General features: G+C 41.7%; 1 protein-coding gene across 1 annotated transcript; it reads left to right on the top strand.

The window, feature by feature from the left end:
• Positions 1-231: 231 nt before the first annotated feature.
• On the top strand, positions 232-17,503 carry ankrd55 (ankyrin repeat domain 55). Its single transcript, XM_036529594.1, is given in 11 exon segments — positions 232-289; positions 3,506-3,625; positions 3,778-3,908; positions 4,381-4,490; positions 5,583-5,643; positions 6,259-6,387; positions 8,903-9,087; positions 10,235-10,402; positions 10,861-11,525; positions 16,264-16,365; positions 17,097-17,503. Coding segments are annotated over 11 exon segments (2,010 nt in total). The 3' UTR covers positions 17,378-17,503.
• The last annotated feature ends 2,805 nt before the right edge of the window (positions 17,504-20,308 follow it).

Genomic DNA, 20,308 nt, shown 5'->3' with positions numbered 1-20,308 from the left:
ATCATCGCGTCGTTCCTGGTTTCCTCCTTTTTTAGTGTGTGTGCTAAAATGGATGGGCTGTGTGGGGGTTTTCCTCAGCCTTGACTGGATTTTTTTTTTCCTCCTTTTTTTATGTAACCCTCTCAATGGAGGGGAAGAGCAAATAAAGCTTGACTGTGTCTATGGTGCAGGGGACACGACACGGAGGAGGCAACCGTGTTCCGCCTCGGCAACGGCGCACGTCTATGGCAAATGATGCTCTAGTCGACCATGGAGTTCAGCTCGTCGTCTGTTTTTGATCAGCATAAAGGTAAGGCGCCGTGCATGTCAAAATCACAATCGAGCGGGGAGGCACCAGGGGAGAAAGGATGTCGCTGCTGCTGTTGCCATGGAAATGCTCTGTTCTTAGCCCTCGGCGACGGAATACACCATCACTCTAGCGTTGCCAACGAAAGAATTACTGTGTGATCAGACCTGATATGTTAGAAATGGGTCAGAAACGAGCACTGCCGCACTGGCCGTTAACCCTTTGAGGGGAGCCACTGGAAAGCAAGCCAAAGTACAAGGTCTGTTAAGACCGCAGCGCAAAAGCATGGGGAATCCCTCCTTAAAATGATGGGAGCCTTGTCTAAGACAATCATACAGTTATATCACAGCAGACTCTGAGATATTGGGTTAAAGTCCTTTGCAGACGCATGTTGAAGCCACAATGAGCTTCATACAGATCTGTGGTGTGGGGATGAATGCTGTTTGGGCTCCTGATGCCACGAACGTGCCTTGTGATTCATCAGTGTTTGAGACATGAAAATAGTATTTCCAAGGTATGGCAGAGTTGTTGTGATCAAGTGATGTTGATATCAACAAGTAACAGTGACGAAAACTTGCACAAAAGGGCTTTATAAGGTTTTTTTTTAGCTCATTGTGTCAGTGTGGAGCATATTGTGGGTGTCTCAACACATTCTTGCATACAAAGTAAGCTGGATAACAACTTCTGGTAGTCTGTTTGAGTGAGAGCTCCTGCTTGAAATCCAAACTCTTGTCTTCTGCCCACCATCCAAGGAGCCAAACAATAGCAGACTATTAGACTACCTATCCTGTTGACTAAGTGGCCTGGTTTCAGGCACCCCCCAACCCCCCCCCCCCCCTCCCCAATTTTTTCTGGCATCATCTAGGACAGCTACTTTGGTCTGGTCCCAAGACTCTGGTGATATGACTGTATACCTTCCTATCGGGCAGTCAGACAAGACCAGTTAACCGTTCCTCGGCAGACTGGGTCACTTTTTTGACCTCATGAAACAGATGTCATTCAAGTTCATCAACTCTTGGTAATTTACTGCATGTAGTGCAGTGCTTTACTCTGCTGGCTATCCAGCTATGCATACAGGTTCCAGTAAATTTTTACAGCTGAATCATAAACTACTAACATGAACAGTAAGCTGACAGCACTTTCAACACACATCTTTCTGTTTTTTTTTTTTTCGCAATTAAGTATAAAAAGAAAGAAATTCTCACCTATTTCCTAAAGGCATTCCTGTCTACAGGTGTATCACATTTATGTTTTATATATATTTTCCTCAAAGCTCCACAGAACAACTGATCCGGGGCTTCTTCTGTCAGCACCCCAAATCCATGCCATGTACGGTCTGTTTCCTCATTAGCTAAAGAGGCGTATTAGATGGTGGTGAGTGTTTAATGGATATCCTCCTCTATAGGCTAGTGGAGTAGTAAGCTAGTAGTCTTGCCTGAGGTGAGACAAAGCTCAGATGAAAAATGTGTGCACTTAAATAATGTTTTACAATTAAACAGTGTTTACAATTACAGCTGTATACAAGTAATACTGGTCATGTTGGCCTTTGTATTCGTAAATCATGGTCAATGCTTAAATCCTTGCTTTTTTGGTTTACCTGTAAATGTTGAATGACTTTAAAGCTATGAATCTGAGAAGCATCTAGTGAATCTAACACAAAGTGAACTGCAGAAAGGAAGACACAAAAACATAATCTCATTCTCATCTGCTGCTAAGTGCAATGTCATGTGTTGCTGTAAGATGATATAAGAAGGGCGTGTGTATGTCAAGGCGTATGTGAAATATAATATGGGAGCCAATATACTTTTTCAACATTATATGACTAGGCCACAGCATAGACAACTAATTTTTTTGTTTTCAAAAATCAAAAGAAATTCTCCTCTAGTTTAATACTCAACATTTATCGTTCACCTCTTCAGTAGTTTAATATTCAACTGGCTTAATTATGAGGCTGTAGCTATTGTGCAAGGGGAGATTAAACAAACGAACCCAATGTAACTCAAACAGCGGATGCAGTGCTAAACTGCATCTATGCAAGTCATCTGTGGCTCACTGTGATACAACAACATCTACAAGACGAGATCACATCTTTAGGGCACGTGCCTGTGAGTACAACCAAGAAAGAAAGACACTGTCTTCTTGTCATTGTTAGTACTTTTATGCATAGATTCACTCTGTGTGTTTGCCTGAGAGTGGGTGTGTGTGTACTGTCTGTATGAGTACAAGTTTGTGCGAGTATGTGTGATGTGTTGGTGGGGGATACATACTGATTTGACAATGATGGATTTGAATCTACTGAGTCATACAAGTCTGAGTAACACTGGGCCGGAGAGGTACTGTAGATAGCCGCCTCCACTACCATTCTGCACTAGGGTAACCATGTATGCTTCATTTAGGGACATCTGTGGTAGAAATGGGAGGTGTGTAGGCCTACCACTGAAAGTAACAGCCTGTTATTTAATTATTTATAGTTCAATTTGCCAGAATATTTAAGTAGCCCATATTATGAGTTTTTCCCTATAAAAGTTTACGACTTAATAAGAAAAGTAGACTTGGTCTAAAATACATTTTCTCAACTTTTCTTATTTTCTAAATGGTCGCAGCCATTCTTACAGGACACATCAAGTTATTTTGCGAGTTATGTTTTCGGCGATATATATACAGGGCTGCGACCATTTAGTCGCATTTTGCGACCATTTTTGGAGACAGTGCGACTAAATTTTATAATCCGCGCACCAGTGCGACTTGCAAATATGTCCCTCGTTTGTTTTTGTTTTTTAAATCATTATCGTATACAGGGCTCCAGACTGCAACCAAAATACCATTTTTTGAGAGTGTGTGAGTTGAAATTTCACGTGGTCGCATTCGTGAGAACTCCTCAAAGCACACTGTTGCGATGCTGTCCAAAAACATTTCCAGTAAAGGACGGCGCTCAGGGTTATCCGGGAAAAAAGTTATAAACAAATTCTGAATGCGTCCCGACAACACATTTCGCAGCTTCTAAATCTAAACGATCTTAGCTTGGCCGCTGTGAATATGTATGCTTCGAGAGAGAATCGCTAATTTACTGACAATCACGCAGTAAAACACAGTTTGCAATATTTTGAACGTTGACCACTGGATTTCACGCCTACTGGCGCACAAGGGTAGCCTACATCGGTTTGAGCCCACTGCCAGTTGTATCCTTCTCTCATTCCCGTTCCACTTTTTTCTTCCAAGATTCTGCAGAGGAAGTCGACCTGAATGTGGTATATCAGGCAGCAGCCAATGGCGACGTCAATACGTTGACGGCGATCATTCGCGAGGATCCCTCCATTTTGGAATGCTGCGATGGCGAAGGTAGGGGAGGAGGGTCATGGACTGAATGGGTTATTTTTGTGATGTTCTGGGGAAGAAGCAGTCTAATATGTAATGACACACATTTTCCAAAAGTGTGTATCACAGTGTAGTAATCACATATATTCCTATTGATCCCTATGAAATTTCCATAGGCTCCACCCCTCTGATGCACGCCGTGTCCGGCAGGCAGGTGGACACTGTGAAACTGCTGTTGAAGATGGGGGCTTCCATCAACACTCAGGATGCATGTGGTAGAACCTCTCTCTCCCTGGCAACGTACCTGGTATGAAGAACGCCTCTCAGACCACATCTATCACTCGCATCATTAAACAAGCTCTACATTTATTTTGGATATGTGTCATTTTTATGCTATATAGGCCTCTGTAGTGCTGATGTTCATTCTGGTTGTTCATGCAGTGCACTTTGCACAAACTGAGTCCCCACAGTTACCAAGATGTATGTATACTTTTTTCCTTTCAATGCACAATTCCTCATCCTTACTTCTCATAGGATTTCCAGAAAAAAATTATACATCTGGGAAGGTATTTTGTATTTTTTATACAAATTATTATTTAAGAGGCAAATGAGCTCTCACAACATGTACTGTGGCTCACAAACACTTTTGTCAGTTAGAGTGGAATATTTTTTCAATGAAGAATGCATCATGATGACAGTAATCATAGAGCATTTGCACAGAGGTGCAACAGTGATTTTTCCACAAACAGTGCAAAGTGTGTGTTTCTTGCCTTTCAAAGGGATGGCTTGAAGGCTGTGTGTGTTTACTCCGCAACGGAGCTAAACAGAACATCCCAGACAAAAACGGACGTCTGCCACTTCACGCTGCGACTGCCGAGACTGACCTAAGGTGTGTGAACAAGCAAACCACAAACACTTTACAGTCAAAGATTGTATTTATACAGTGTCCCTGTAGCATAATAACAAAATCAGGTAAAGATCCATACAGCAGCAGCATCTGAAATAATTTTCTGAACTAATGTGTGAATGAATGCTGGAAATGATAAATGGGTAAAGGACTCATGGCAGCTTGAGCCCCGTCCGTGGAGCAAAGGAGAGACATGTATGAGAACAAGCACTGGCAAACATGACTGGAGGGAGAAATTTCAGGGTTACATTTGCCCCTGGGTGTTTATCATTCTAACTCAGCTTGGAAATATAGATGTGTTCCCATTAGCGGTGCCAGCTTGCCCTCTGTTGAGGAGGAGAAGATTTGTGTACAGTAAAGAGTGCTGATGGTGCACAGATTGATGCTGCAGATTCAGTGGATAATTTACTCTGACAGGAAGACCTGGATCACCTGGGGGGGGGGGGGGGGGGGGGGGGGGGCTGGTACTGCTTGGTCCCCATAGAGACCCCAGACCTTTGCGCTGCTCAGTAGAGCAACAGCTGCTCCAGCGTGTTTCCTCTCCTTTACTTAGAGTGTGGGAGGACCTACATCCGTTTGGTAGTTAACAAGAGTGGCACACTACTGTATAGAGCTGCTTATCTCTCCCTGTTCCATTCCGCAGAACGCTAACATTAACATAGTCAGGTCACCAGGAAACAGATGGAGCTCATCACTAGGAAACAGGAGATGGAGCCTTGCAGGGTTTCCATTCTGCTTTCCCTCACCCTCCCCTTCATAGAGAGATGCGAAAGCCCGCCTCGCTTAATTTCAAGCCCCCTTTCATGTAGCGCTGCCGTTCAGGTGCGCTGAGCACTGAGGGGTGAGAGTGTGAGTGTTTGCGCGGCAGCATGTGTGTTTGTGTGGAAATTGTGGGTGTGTGTGAGCGTGTGTGCATGTGCGTGTGCACGTGTCTGTAGGTGGGTGGCGTTCTGGGGGGTGTGCATGCTGCATATTGACATGCTGCTGATGTTGTAAGTGTGAAACAATAAGCAGGATTTCTTTGAAGCTGCTAATATTTACCCTAACAACAGCGCCGACCTCTGTGTGCCACAGGCTCATGGCTGTCCTGCTCCAGCAATCAACACTGTGCGAAATAAATCACCAAGACAACGAGGTGAGAAACCAGTGGCAGCATCAGCTTAGTGTCTGGCGTGGTTTCTCCCATGGCACGGTAATGCAAGGCAACTAACTTGCATTGTCCATATGGGGCTAGGTGCAAGTGGATGATTGCTCTGCCTCCCACACTGTCTTACTTAGAGAGGCATGACCAATCTGGCCTGGATACTTTACTCAGGGGGGGGGATAAAAGGAACAAGACATGAGAGCATTCCTACGGCAACATGAAAAAGACACTTGAGAGTGAAGCATTGTACTGTATTGAACAAACAAGTCCCCTTTCTCCTGGTCACATGTCCACGCGATTGAAGAATTTAGAGATTTGGAACAGTCAACTTTTTCAGCCTCATCTGCTGATTTTAGAAGTGGAATATTTATGACACATTCGGTCATTGCCATTTAGCATAAACCCCGGTATTAGGCATATATTAGCATATTTACATTTCAGTGGAGACAATACCTTGGTTGGACACATTGTAGTCAAGCACCACAGGAAGGAAAATGTTTTTTTTTTTTTCTTTTGGCATGGTCCATCAGCAGCTCATTTTTAGGCGTCTCTTTCCCCCCGGGTGCGTGTGCTCATGTAACATGGCTGTGGTTTTGTCATCGGCAGGGCATGACGGCTCTTCATTGGGCGTCCTTCCACAACCGGCCTCAACACGTCCAAGCCCTTCTGCAGAAGGGGGCAGACCCCACCCTGGTGGACAAAGACTTCAAAACCGCCCTTCACTGGGCTGTGCAGGTCTGGAACGGCAGGTGCACCTAAATCAGAGGTCGCATATTCAGATGGTGTAGGCGTCTGGGTTTTTTTTTTCTGTCACGCTGTTTTGACCTGCGTGTGCTCACAGTCACAAAAAGCTACCAAAGTGACTTGAGAGAAATACACCTGAATTGTACATTCAGTAGATAAAAATCCATTTGCTAATCTGGTTACACTCGAGTTGTTGAATGTTTGAAGATGATTGGGGAAATACATGATGATAATAATCTACCTGAGAACTGAAAGGAAAACCAAGCCTTGCAAAAACTGAATCTGCGACTTCTGTCTCTCACCAGTGTACACAGAAAGGGAGAGGTAGACCCTCATAAAACCTTAACTAAAAGGCTCCATCTCACAAATTAATTAGCATGGGTTTGTTTGTAGGCTGACAAAGTGCTTTACTCCACAGGCTGACTGTGCCATATTAGTGGTCCCTTGGCATCTTAGCACGCACACAAATTAATTTCAGGGAGAAGTCTGCCACACTCTTCCCCTTAGCAACATGAATTTGGTTGGTTAATTCCCAAGTTGCCATGTGGAAGAAAGCTGAAAAAAACATAATTTCCTATGGCATTCCAGTGATATTGAACATGATGCTCCATTAAGCACTTCACACACATTTAATGTGGATTTTTTTGGCCTGTGATGAATGATTCAAATTATTTTGATTTCCAAGAAATGTCAAAATTGTCTTTGGAAACTAATGTTTTAAGCAAGATATCAGTGTTGACTGTTGTCTTATTTGTTGATACGAGTAAATTAACAAACCTTCCTTTATTTTTTGTCCTCACTTTATGTACTTTACAAACAAAGCATCAAAATGTGACCGATATCTCTCCCGTAACTAACTAACTAATAACTAGGAGACATTTGCAATCATAAGACCTTTCCCATTCATGCTCTGTGCACAGCCAAAAAGCTGTGTCCAGAAGATGGTGGTTACATGAAAATTCTGTGGTAGCAAAGAGGAATCATGCACTATGCTTAACAGAGCTCTACTTCCTGTTATATAGTTTCATTTTGATGTTCTGCTCAAGTGAAACGTGCCACCCCCTTGCGGCTTTGTAACCACTGACAATTGAAATGGCTGGTGCTTCAACCTAAAATGATCCCTAGCCCACCTGTGATTTTTTTTTTGTTCTTTTTTGTTTTGCTTATCAATTTTGTTTTCACCCAGAATTTTACTACTGTCAATGTACAACATATTGAAATCTTTATTCACACACACAATAGTAACTTCTGCGCATGTTTAAGATTGTATTTTTGATAGATGTCAAGTGCAGTATTTACGCGCATTATTGAGAATTTCTATTAGCACGCTATGAGTATGCTACTGGAACTCCAGCTGATGTTGCAAGCCAAACACACTACCAGCCAGAGCTTTTCATTATAATGAAATGAGATATGCAAAATAAAAAGATGCTTTTCCGTGGATCTTTCTTTGATCATTCAAAGACACAGAGGATAGAGTAAAAAAAAAACCCTTTGTTCCTGTATTTATGTGCAATTTGCACATGGTCATTTTTGGTCATTTCGGACAACGCTCACAGATCCTTTCAGTAGAGCATAACCAGCTGAGAGAAAACCCCACTTTGGTTCCCCATTGAACAGAGATATGTTCCATGTGGGCCCTGATTTCACCCAGGGAAACAAACAGCGGAGAAAAGGGAGCACAAAGGGGTAGTGCAAACATACGGTGAGTGAGCAGCTGTATATACAAGGAAAAATTGATCACAGTTAGAACAAACACACTGTGATAAAATAGGCCATGCTCCCCTACACAAATAGAACTGAACAGAGTAAAGGGTTACGGCTTACGGCTGCATCTGTGCGAGAGTGCATGCAGTGTACTTTGCCTTTTTCAGCGCAGCACACTTTATCAATTTGTTTGATTGATGTCATGGTGCACTTGGTCCTTACCTTTGTGCAACACTGTAAGCATGTTTTACTTTTGTCTTTATTAAAAAAATTGAGAATTTATAATGTCAGCAACTTGCAATGCTATACACAGTATTTGCTCAAATCCATTGCTAAAAGGAAAGGACAGTGTACACTTACACTGCATTGGGGCCAGTGTTTTCTGTTATTTAGAGTTTTACAGTATTTGGAGAAATTGATGTATCTACTACTGCAATAGTGGTCACTTCAGATATTTGATATTAAATGATCTCTCTGTCCAATACAACGCCAACTGTAATGTATTTGGTAATGATTGACTAAACACTTTTTAAGCTGCTCTGTGCGAACACAAGGAAACTTCACTATTTTCTTTTTGTTGTCCATTTCTTTCTGTTACATCTTCCTGTGTTTTTTACCAAGAACCAGTATTCTCAGGAACAGGAAATGATAAATCAGTTTTCTCAGTTCAGAACAATTAGAAACTCGATACAATGCGGATGCAGACCTTAGCAGAACCAAAACCAGCAGGCAGAACTAGCTGCCTTCCAGATCAGTACTTTGGGAGCTCAGACATTTTCTTCTTTTCTCTGTCCAATAGAGTGGGAGCAGGTTTATGTGCTCACTCATCCTGGACCACCACCTGGGCTCCTCCGTCATCAACTACGACGATGAGAATGGCAAGACCTGTGTGCACATCGCCGCTGCCGCCGGCTATAGTGACATCATCTATGAGCTGGCACGTGTCCCAGAGACCAACCTGCAGGCGCTGGATGTGGACGAGAGGTAAACCATTGATCCCTCAACCACCCCGTGGAATAAAAACCTGGGACATGGGGAGCACTTGTGTCACAGTCAAGCAGAAAACTAGATTACAGCCTCAAGATGTGATGATCCTTATAGTTGCCTACGTTCCAGTAAAGGCCATGACTCCAAACAAAAGAATTGCAGCCCGCACCCAATGTGGAGTTCTGTGTAATGGAGTAGGCGTGTGTGTCTCATTCACCAGAATTGATCCATGCAGCTGTTGTGGTTCTCTCACTAAAAAACTAAAAAATTGCTCAAGGCAGCATTTAAAAAAAAAAAAATTACTATCATGATTCATTCATTGTTGCTGTCATCCAGAGGGTTTTCACAAGCCTAATGTGGTGTGATACATAAAAGACAGTACAAGAGTAAAAGGCGCAACATTGATGTATTGTAGGTACAGAGCAATCAGGTTTGATAACTTAACAGGCACTAAATTAAAAGCGCATAACAATAAAAACATTGTGCCTAACAAGCATATGGGTCCATTTTTAGGTGGCATCAGAAGATGTTGATAAGGATCTATAGCTCTGACAGTTCTAGTTAGGTCTTTACACCATGCACTTTTCCATAGACTGTAACCAGTATGAATGCCTCTCCATTGTGCTAATATGCTGGGCCTGATGCCTGTGGTTATGTTGCCATTATAGAGCAACTTACTGTAAGAGAAACAGTAGTTCAGTATAATGATAGATATCTATTCTGTATATAACTAAAATACATGACTTCACTTTAGAATAGAGAATATGGCTGTTGCCGCATTTTATAGAGATATTGAATTAGAATAACCACATCACTGGTAAGAGAGAGGGTGACTGAACTGAAGTATGTTTTTGACTCTTATTCATTTCCTTTCCATATACAATGGATGGCATGTATTTTTCCATAAGTCACCCATGACTACACTGCATTTTATTTACTGACTTTAACCGTCTGAATTATTTCAAATAATGGATATGAAAACAGTAAATGCAGAAGTACAGGAATAACAAAAAAAACTTATAGGTGTCAAGTAAAGAGATGGAGGCCCAGTTGCAGGTTATCTGGCCCTTTCAGAAAACGACATCTCACTGCAATGCGTTCCCTCTTCCTCCATACCGACGCTGTGCCGGACTGAAACTGGCAGGACCCCTCTCCACTGGGCAGCGGCGGCAGGGAAGGCGGACTGCGTCCAGGCCTTACTGCAGCTGGGCGTGGACCCCGGGCCGCGGGACATCAACGAGAACACGCCCCTCACTTATGCAATGTACTGCGGCCACACAGCCTGCATCAAGCTCCTCTCCACAGAGAGCAGGTTCGGAGCGCTGAACACTGTTGCTCACATTCAACAAACTAAAACTGAAATTGTTAACAGCAAGATAAAAGACGTTGTCAAAAAATGCAATGAAACAGAGCTATGTTTCATATTTGATGCAAGAGTCTCAGAGCACTTATCCTGAGGGAAGGGACAATAGGGAAAAACTTGTATGGCATAGCCACTGATGCAATGTAATAGTCTGTTGTTGATTCAGTGTGTATGTACTGTATATGTCAAAACTTTCTCCCAGCTGGACTTACAAAAGCAAAAATCAACCACAATGAAAACCTTTCAAGTAATAATGCTGAAGCTGGCAATTGCTTTGATTAATATCAAATCCTTTGCAATTTGAAACTGATAGTAAATTTCAGACATCAAATACTTCATTAACGATTGCGTCGGCTATAAGTCAGTTAACCATGTTTCTTTGCTGGTCATTGGCTGTATCTCCACAGATCTGAATCAGCCAGGCAGCTGCATTCCCAGAACAGCGACCAGACTCAGAAAAAGGAGGGGAAGTTCAGCGTGCTCAACCAGATATTCTCCTGCAAAAAGAAGAAGGAGCACCAGGCAGCAAGGCAGAAGGACAAGAGCCGAGACCGCCACCTGAGGGAGGAGACGTCCGAGGTGGATGACATCATCACCATGTTCGACTGCATCATGGACTCCTCCGGAAGCGAGCAGTCTGAGGACAGTTCCGATGTCAGGAAGAGGCCCGGCGAAAATCAGAAGCACCACCTCAAGCAGAATCACACAGCGAAGGAATACAAGGGGCTCCCACCCATAAGGACGCAAAGTCTTCCTCCCATCACTCTGGGAAACTCTTTGTTGGCCAGCTCCCAGAATGCAGTGCAAGGCAGCACCCCAGGGCAAATGGCCTACCACTTTGCCCACAGGTCTCAGAAGAGCAGGAGTGAACACGACTTGTTTGACAACAGACCCAAGGGCCAGGCGCTGCTCAGTAATTCGTGGAGGTCGGAGTCCAATCAGGTGCTGTCACACAAAGCGTGGACAGCCCCTCCGTCTGAGAAGTTGCTGGATGAACTTCTAGATGCCAAATCCAACCCTTTGGATGTACTGTACCCCAACCACATCCCTTACATGCAGAAAAACGATCAAGGTAAGACAGGTTCATTCCTCAAAGGTAAATCAATGGGGCAGCAGTGTAGCATAGTGGTTAAGGAGGAGAACTCGTAACTAAAAGGCTGCCATTACCCTTGGGCGAGGTACTTAACCTACGATTGCCTCAGTTAATATCCAGCTGTATAAATGGATAACTTTGTTAAAAAAACTGTAACCGATGTAAGTCGCTCTGGGTAAGAGCGTCTGCTAAATGCCAATAATGTAATGTACAAAAATCATGGAGATTGCAGACCAAATGCTTTTAGCGATACGATGGGATTTATTCCTTTCCATAGACAACACTGTTACAGCCCTGTTCATGGCCCACCATGCCATACCCTAAACCAAACCTGAGTGTAATCCTGCCTTGCTGGGACACAAAGTGTGTGAGGAGTGTAACCTAATGGTGTGATTATGGTGAAGACAGATGAAATTAAAGGAATGAAAAAGAACTTTGTCAAGAGGCTGTTGCCCAAGTGGCATTGGATGGGAAATATCCAGAACTATCACATTGCTTTTTTATGGTTGTGGATAATTTGTGGTCCTCTTTCCACAACCAAGATCCAACCAGGTGCAACCCACTCCTGTGCTTTTTTGGCTTCAGTTGTTAAACAATTACGCAGCCAAGAAAAATGTAGTCCAACGCCATAAAGAAAATGGTGAGAAAATGCCTCTTATCTTTCGTAGCTTCTTAAAGAGCAAAAGCATGTGGCTGTGTGATTTAATCAGTTTCTGTATCTTATCACATGTTCTAAACTAAACACATGGGAGTGTGTACCAAACAGCCTTAGTCAGCACAGTAGGCACACCCCAAAGGCTGCACACAAGGAGATATTATCACAATATGTCTCAAACACTCCTTCCAAAACACGGGTTTACCAGCCAATGACATGGTAACCACCAACAATGGTTTGTTCACCATTTAAAAAATGGCTGGTGCCATGACATGATCATCACTGGTGATATTCCATGCAAAAAGGGGACTGCCTCCAGCCACATGAACTTGATGTAAGGGGGGCATAAAAAACCAAGATGTGTGCCTTTGTTTTTGTGTAACGTATGTGTTATGTGTTTGTGAGTGGGTGTCCACAAATTCTGATGCCACACTCTAACCCCCAGAAAATAAATCTGTTCTTTTATACACAGTAGTCTATACATAATTGAAGTTTCAGGTTCCTCATATAATGCTAGTTGATTGCATAGCCCACTGTTCGGTTTGAAGAACAAGATGCAGTTTCACTTACTGTGCCCACTCTTCCTGTGATGTGCTGAATGTTTAAGTTGTTAAACATTGATGGAATAGATGGCACTTCTTGGCTTTGAAGATCTCTCCAAAGACCAAGGTGTGGTAACTTGTACAAACATTGAGCTTGTAGTCAACTCAAAGCATAAACCTCAACGATCTGCACAGGCAACACAAGCACTAAGGTTTCATTTTCGGTGATAGAGTAAGTTTTTTGGTAGCGATTAAGATTCTTGAAGGTGAACTTACTCATCTCAAAAAAAAAAGAGGCACAGTGCCACAGTGCTCTATCCTCCTCAGTTGTTACTTAACAACCAGACTCTGGGGATAAAAAGGATCACCAGTCCAGTTGACATGCACTTTTGAACCTTACCATGATACAACACAACTGCTGTGGTCGGACCAAACTGAAACCCCTCACTGCAGTGTGAAGCACTACCTGTGTGTTTATCTGTAATCGGCGCTGTCACTTTGTCATTGTCTGCTCCTTGTTGTATGTGCAGTGTGTGTGTCTTCTCTTCAGTGTTCTGCGGTTGTATTACCGTAAGGTTCAAAAGTGCATATTCTCACACATTTGTCTGTATGTTACAACCAAGTCTTTCATGTGTACCTGGCAGCTGGAGGAGGAGGGCTGGGGATTAATGCTGAAGGAACTTGTAGCAAGGGTAAGAGGGATGGGGGTTGATACAAAAAACTCTGAGAGGTGAGAGGGAGAAATTCAGAGAATAAGGGAGGGAGGAATGGAGTGCTTCTGGAGAGAGGAGGTTTACCACAGAATAAGGAATTGGGAATTTTTGTTCTTGTCAAAAATCTGTATAGTTAGGTTGTTTACTTTAGTATTACACAATGTCCTCTAAAGTTGGGGGTGGGCGAGAGAGAGAGAAGTACAATGCCTGTATCTGCATCACCAGAATCCTCAGCCAAATTAAAAGGCATATACAAATTTGGTGTGGTGAAAAAGATAAACAAGTAAACAGCATAGGTAGGACATCGTAAGATGCCTGCTGACAGTTCTCAGTCTATTGAAAAATGACCAGTTTTCAAAAGACATTTTAATGGTAATGGCCAAAAAACTGGCACAAATGTGTGGTAAAACCATACATTGCAATGACAAACATGGTAGTCTAAACTGGATGTTGACAATTGACATATAGATTTTGTGAAGCTCTTGGTATAAACTTTGTATGAACATGAAATATATAAAATACATAGCTGTGTTTGTTTTAGTGATGTTGTGTCACAAAAAATGGTAAAATGGTATTTTTGACTATACAGATATATGTGAACAAATATGCTTAATGATGGCATAGTTCACCAGACCAGAAAGTCCGTCAAAGGAGTCCATCAAGAGAGCTCTGCAAATGATGATGTCAGTGGAGGTGATGATGATAATGATGATGACAATGATGACTGGGACTATACTGATTTCAGGATTAGACAAAGAAATGGAAGTGAGGGAGATTTGTGTTTATGTGGAGTTTCCCCTCATGTTTGTAGGGGGTCTCAGTTACCTGTGTTTTCCTCCCTCGTCCCACATCTGAAGACCCATGTCTTCAGACTGCACCTTAGCTCCACTACCCAAACATAAACTCTCCTTCCCCTTTTGTGTAATTTTACTGTATGCTGAAGTTTTAATGCAGGGTGTGTCATTTTAGTACAGGGTATGATGCTTTACTTTTGCAGTCTATATATAGAGTATCTTGCCCTGCGTTTCTATATCAACGTATGTATGCACAAGTCATCTCTGCACTGTTTTGAGAGTTGATGCACATTCACAAATAGTCAGTGGTGCCTTGTATGTACAGTCATTCATGCCACAATACCTACAGCTTTCTACTAGAAATTGGTAGACAGCCTTCCACAATGTCACTGTGGCTAACGACAAGCCAGCACACTATTAACATCTTGGAATACAGATGTTGTGAAAATGTTTTATTTATAATTATGTGTGTCCCACCACTTTTAGCAGGATAGTGTATTTAACAATACTTGAATACTCCCAGCTCTTCAAATGATGCAAGGATAGAGGATGTATGATCTTGGCATATAGTTTATAAAGATTTCTAAGATCAAGGTGTGGAAAGGGCTGTTACTCTGTTTCACAGTTAAGGCTCCATTTAATGGAAAAGGCGAGGTGCAAGCAGAACTCTGTTTTACATAAGTAAATGCCAGTTCTCAGTTTTCACACCATTACAGTTGTGATGTGTTGAAAAGAACAGCAAACAGATAGGCAGCTTGGTGCGTGCCTTCCCCTTAGCGGTAGCTTCCTGTCTGGTGACAGCATGAAAACCACAAGCTGCAAATGTCAGGGTGGACTGATACATGCAATGGGTGTCCACATGTCCTCAGTCACTTATTATACAATACTTGTTCAGCACAATATCATTTACTGTTTAAATACAGGTACTTATACATGAAACCAGCATAAACCCAGCATAGCCAGCATAAACTGTTCAACAACAAGAAATAAAAGGCCCAATTAATTCCAATGAAACAGAAATGTCTTCAGTTGAAACAGAAATGACAAAGACAGGTGGGTCCAACACGGGATTTGTAATGTAAATGACAATGTGTAAACGGAAGGAAAATATATATTCAAATTATATATAAAATGAAAATGACATATATTTAAAATGAGTCATATACTGTATATGGAGAGAGAAGGCTTGACACTGCATTTAGCTGAAAGCTGTGGAAGTGCATTGCGTTTATTAAAAATGTAGAACGACACATAAAATACACAAAAATGATGACTTCAGCAAATTTAGGTTAAAGGTAGAAAACAAAATCACAACATTTACTTTCTATTTTATATAATATTTCACAAAATCTGAGAGGAAGCATTTGTCTAGCATTTGGTGAGGAAGAACTTTTTTTTTTTGCTTTTCCCAAAGTGATGGTCATTTAGGTTCAAATTTCACACAGCTTGCAGTACTCCCATAGACAAATATTTGTGTAGCTTATGATTAGAGGGGGAATCTCAAATAGGCTTTGAGAGAAAAGAACACTGAGAATATCGGTGTTGTTTAAAAAACTCGATAGCAATCATCAGAAGTGGAAGCAAGAGGCACTGAAACTTTGACAATTTGAGGCATATTTCTTAGAACTTGTGCCACATCCTGACAAACATCACTTAAGAGAATATCACATATTATCTTTGGACAGAAGATGTAAATTTGTACTTGGAGCTTTTGTGAACTGGCATTGTTAAACCTCTTTGAACCCAGTGGATTTTGTTGAAAGTGTTCTTTAAAATAATGAACTGTCTCATTTAGTGTATTTTTTTACCGTAATAATAGTGTTTTGTCTCATGTTTCAAATCGATCCTGGTACCCAGGAACCAAAGCATGTTATAGGATTGGCATTGCACAGTGTTCAGATTTAAGAAGACACCCAGCTGATTATATTGAATTTACATGAAAATGATGAGGATAATGAGTGTGTAGTAAAGACACATCGTTGAGAATTGCTTTTACTCTGTTTTTGTTGTCAGCTCCAAATACACACCTGCTTCCACTGGACAGGTTGAAAATCAGGGAGACGGCCCTGACACGCAACAGCTTGGCTCCCATACGTGACCACTGCACTCATAGGTGTAAGTCTAACTCTTCCCTCCTCTTTTTCCAGTTGACGGTGAAAACCCTTTCAGCTAAGAATTCCCCCAACTTTGTGTATGTGTGTGTGTGTGTGTTTTGGGGGTGGGGGGTTGGGGAGGTTGTCAGAAGCCAGTAAAATGATGGAAGCTTTATTTACAATGTTTCAGGATCCAAGTCTATCTGTTGACGTTTGTATTGTATAGCATACTCCAACACGTATTTAAATACTAATTGTTTGGGGGCTCCCGAGTGGCTCAGTTGGTAAAAGTACTCTTTCCGAGTGTAGACTGAACGATACGGCCCGGGTTCGATCCCAGCCGTGTCACTAGCTGACAGTGACCGGGAGCTCACAGGCGGAGCACATTGGCTTTGTTCCGCCAGGGATAGGGGTGGGTAGCTTAGCTTGTGGACCAGGGCAAAAAGAAGCAGCGGCTGACATCATGTGTCTCAGAGGAGGGCACGTGCTTGTTCATGCTCTCCCGGATTGGCAGTGTGGGTTGAGCAATGGCACCAAACATCAATGACAAATTTGGGGAGAAAATGGGAAAAAAAAATACCAATTGCTTTAAAAACCACATGGTGACCAGTTGAGCTGATTCAAGGAATCTTGGAAAATGTGCTGAACTGTAGCCCCCTGTTTCATCAGCAGCCCCTGGTCATTGTTTAAAGCATGCATCAGTAGAACAAGTGCTCATGTATTTGGCAGCTGAAACTGTATTTACACCCACAGTCTCCTTGCCACCGGACCAAGTGTCTCAGGGAGTGAAAAAATCCAAATCTCTGCCTCTCAGTTCGCTGAGTCGGACACGGACAGGCCTCCCTCCGCCCATGACCTCCAAGCCTCACAGGCTGGGGATGCCCCAGAGCCAGTCTCTCTGCTCCTTCATGCATGTCCAGGCGGGGGACCCCCTGCGAAATGTCCACGTACTCCCCGCCATCCCATCCCAGAAGAAACACAGCCCGTCCCCGCCCGAGCCTCAAAGTACCCACAGTAACGACAACAGAACCTGATGCCTCCTGAGACCTCATTGGGTGGACTGGGAAGTGATTAAAGATTGAGCGGTATGCTTTTTTCTCCTGTGAGCTAGCAGTTCATCACAGGACAGCTTTAATCAGCTGAAAGGGAGCATAGACCAGGACCACAAACTGTCTTTTTCTCAACTGTCTGTTGCTAACGGAGTACACATGTCTCCTTTGTAAATTTAGCTTGTATAAATTGCTTGGACTCAACAAATATATTTGTTTTTGGATTGCCCAAATCTTTGCAAACTTTGTTAAGAATGAAGCCTATTTTTACACATTTTTACATGGGTGATGGATATTCCATGTCTAAAGGCATGTACTGTTTACTGTTTGGGCTCTCTTGCACCCCCTGTACTTGAAATTCATGTTTAGGTTTGTCATGTGGATATTTTGCAGAATCAATAAAGAGTATGATGTAATACTGACTTGTTGTTTCTATGACTTCAATTGCACAAACAATCCCATTGCTGCATGGCAAGAGCTCTATCCAGTACTTGTGATTGGGGCTATTACTCAACACGTTTAGAAATGAGATTTATGTGTAAGAGCAACTGTCTGGGGATTATTTTCCATTTAAGCAAATGAGAGCCAACAAATGAGTACAGTGACAGTATGTTAGCTGGCAAAAAGGCTGAGAGTTTACTCATCCACAAAGCCCTGTCGCACTAAGACAGGGCACGGGAAGTCTTTTACTGCATATGTAACACACTACACAGAAACACAGACCTCATTTCCTTTTCTGTAATATTGCATTAAACTGAGTTTTCCCGTATTTTTCATTTTTGTGTTGCTTAAATGTGGTCACTGGGGTAGGTTCTATTTCCTGCTGATCATTTTTTTCCCTCTTCTTTTTGTCATTCACCACACTTCGCACTAAAGCACTGCTTCTCCTTGGGGGAGACTTCTTTGTTTCATTATTGTGTTTTTTTCTTATTTGTATTTTTAATATTACCCAAAAAAGCTGTGCATATTATGCTCATATTAAGCCGAAATGTGCAACAGGGAATACATGCCTTGCATGCCACATTTAAATATGATACAATAACCGATACAACACATGCTGCATGTCGAAATCATTTGGTTTTGACTTCATGTCCTAATAAACAAAATAACAAAGCAAACAATGACTTTGTCCTTAGGAAGGGAAGAGTAATGTCCACTCATTTCCTCAAGTAAAGAATTGGAATACAGCCAAGGCAATCATTCATGCCTTGGTCTGGCCTGGTTTCCATACACAGAATTTCATATTCTCTTATGAAGAGAATTTTGATATATTAAAATTAGTATTTTCCCAAGATGGAAGTAGATTAGTATTTAGATTAAGAAATAGTAACTTGACCCAAACATCCTATGGAAAGGTCACTGTTTTATGTGACCTATACACAAGCAGGGCTGGTTGTGGAAACATACTGCATTAGAGGAAAACAATACTGTCTCAAAAAATTGTTAATTCACATTGTACTTAGTGCTGCTATGTCACTGGGAGGACATATCCCACACCATTACAACTTCCCACAGTTTAAAATAAAAACAAGCGCATCAGAACCATATTAAAATGTGCTTTGGTATAGACCCAATTAAAATGGAAGTTCACATGAAATGCAAATATGTTTATATAAAAGATCATATTCTGATGGTAATTGCCCTTCATTGTCACAAATTTTACATCAAAGCAGCCTTTCATCATTTATTTTAATTCCTTAAAAACTACAGAAGATGAAGAACTTTGAAGAGAAGTATTAGTGACTCACTGTGAATGAAGGAATCTTGCAGTGACTGTTGATATATAGCACACAACTTCAGAAAACATTTCTTCCATTTACATACAAATACCAGTTTGACAATGTAAAGTCTCAAACCTCAAGTTTTTGGACTTCAAGTAATTTAGAAGCTAATAAGTTAGTTTAAGTAAAATGCATGACCCAACTGATTGTGAGGACAATTGTACATATTATTAACCAGAAGGGCTTACTTTCTCTGTGCTCGTCATCTTTTTTGAAGGGGGGCAGTTTTTTAATCAAGCAGGAATGCCTAACATTTTCCACCAATAAAACAGTATCAATAATAACACATTCTTAAGATATGCATAGCTGTTTTTATGTTCAAAAGCAAAAGCATTACCTTATATATTTCAGGTCCACAATCAATTCAAAAAGCAAAGTAACAGAAATAACAGAATATATATACTGGATAGGATAATATGAAGCCAGTTCCCTGGACATATAAAATGCTGGTATGCTGAAGTTCCAAGTAGTTGCAGTATCTGAAAAGGAAATCTGCCTTTTCCCCTTGCCCCTTATCCACTGCCCTTCTCTGTAGGTAAAAGCAAGGAAGGAAAGCCTCTTCAACCTGTCATTTGTTGAATAGCTGATTTAATTTTCATAGGACGACAAAGATCCGGGTATTCTGTCTATAAACTGTCTCCAGTCGTTCTATTTTTGCCCTGCGCTGTACAGACTACCCTGCCTGTACAGACAGGGTCATTCATGTAAAACAGGCTGCGGAGTTTCCAAGCAACACTGTTCCTGTAAAATGACTCATCTCGAGCACTGGCTTGTGTTCAGACTTGTGAAGAAGCGGGAGGGGCTTGCTGCAATCAATTGATGGCCAATTCCTCGTGAATGGTTTCCCAAAAAAAAACTCCTCAGAATTCTCCTCTGGGACGGACAACTTAACATGTAGTCTACTGCCGTAAACAGTGAAGTTTACACAAGCAAAATTAATACAAAGTTAGACACTCACATGTCTAACCTGGAAAAGGAATTAATGTTTTGCCCTTAATAATTTTATTTAACATTTTTAAATTATATTAGTGAGTGATATTACTTTATTCCTCATACTGTGTGAACAGAAATATACATGTGCACTTGAATGAATACACTTGCAAACCATGGATTTCTACAAAACACAAAAAAGAGA

The sequence above is a fragment of the Megalops cyprinoides genome, chromosome 5 (genome assembly GCF_013368585.1).
Source record: "Megalops cyprinoides isolate fMegCyp1 chromosome 5, fMegCyp1.pri, whole genome shotgun sequence".
NCBI lineage: Eukaryota > Metazoa > Chordata > Actinopteri > Elopiformes > Megalopidae > Megalops > Megalops cyprinoides.
Note: the sequence above shows the minus strand (reverse complement) of the source record. Positions and strands in the feature narration are given on the sequence as shown.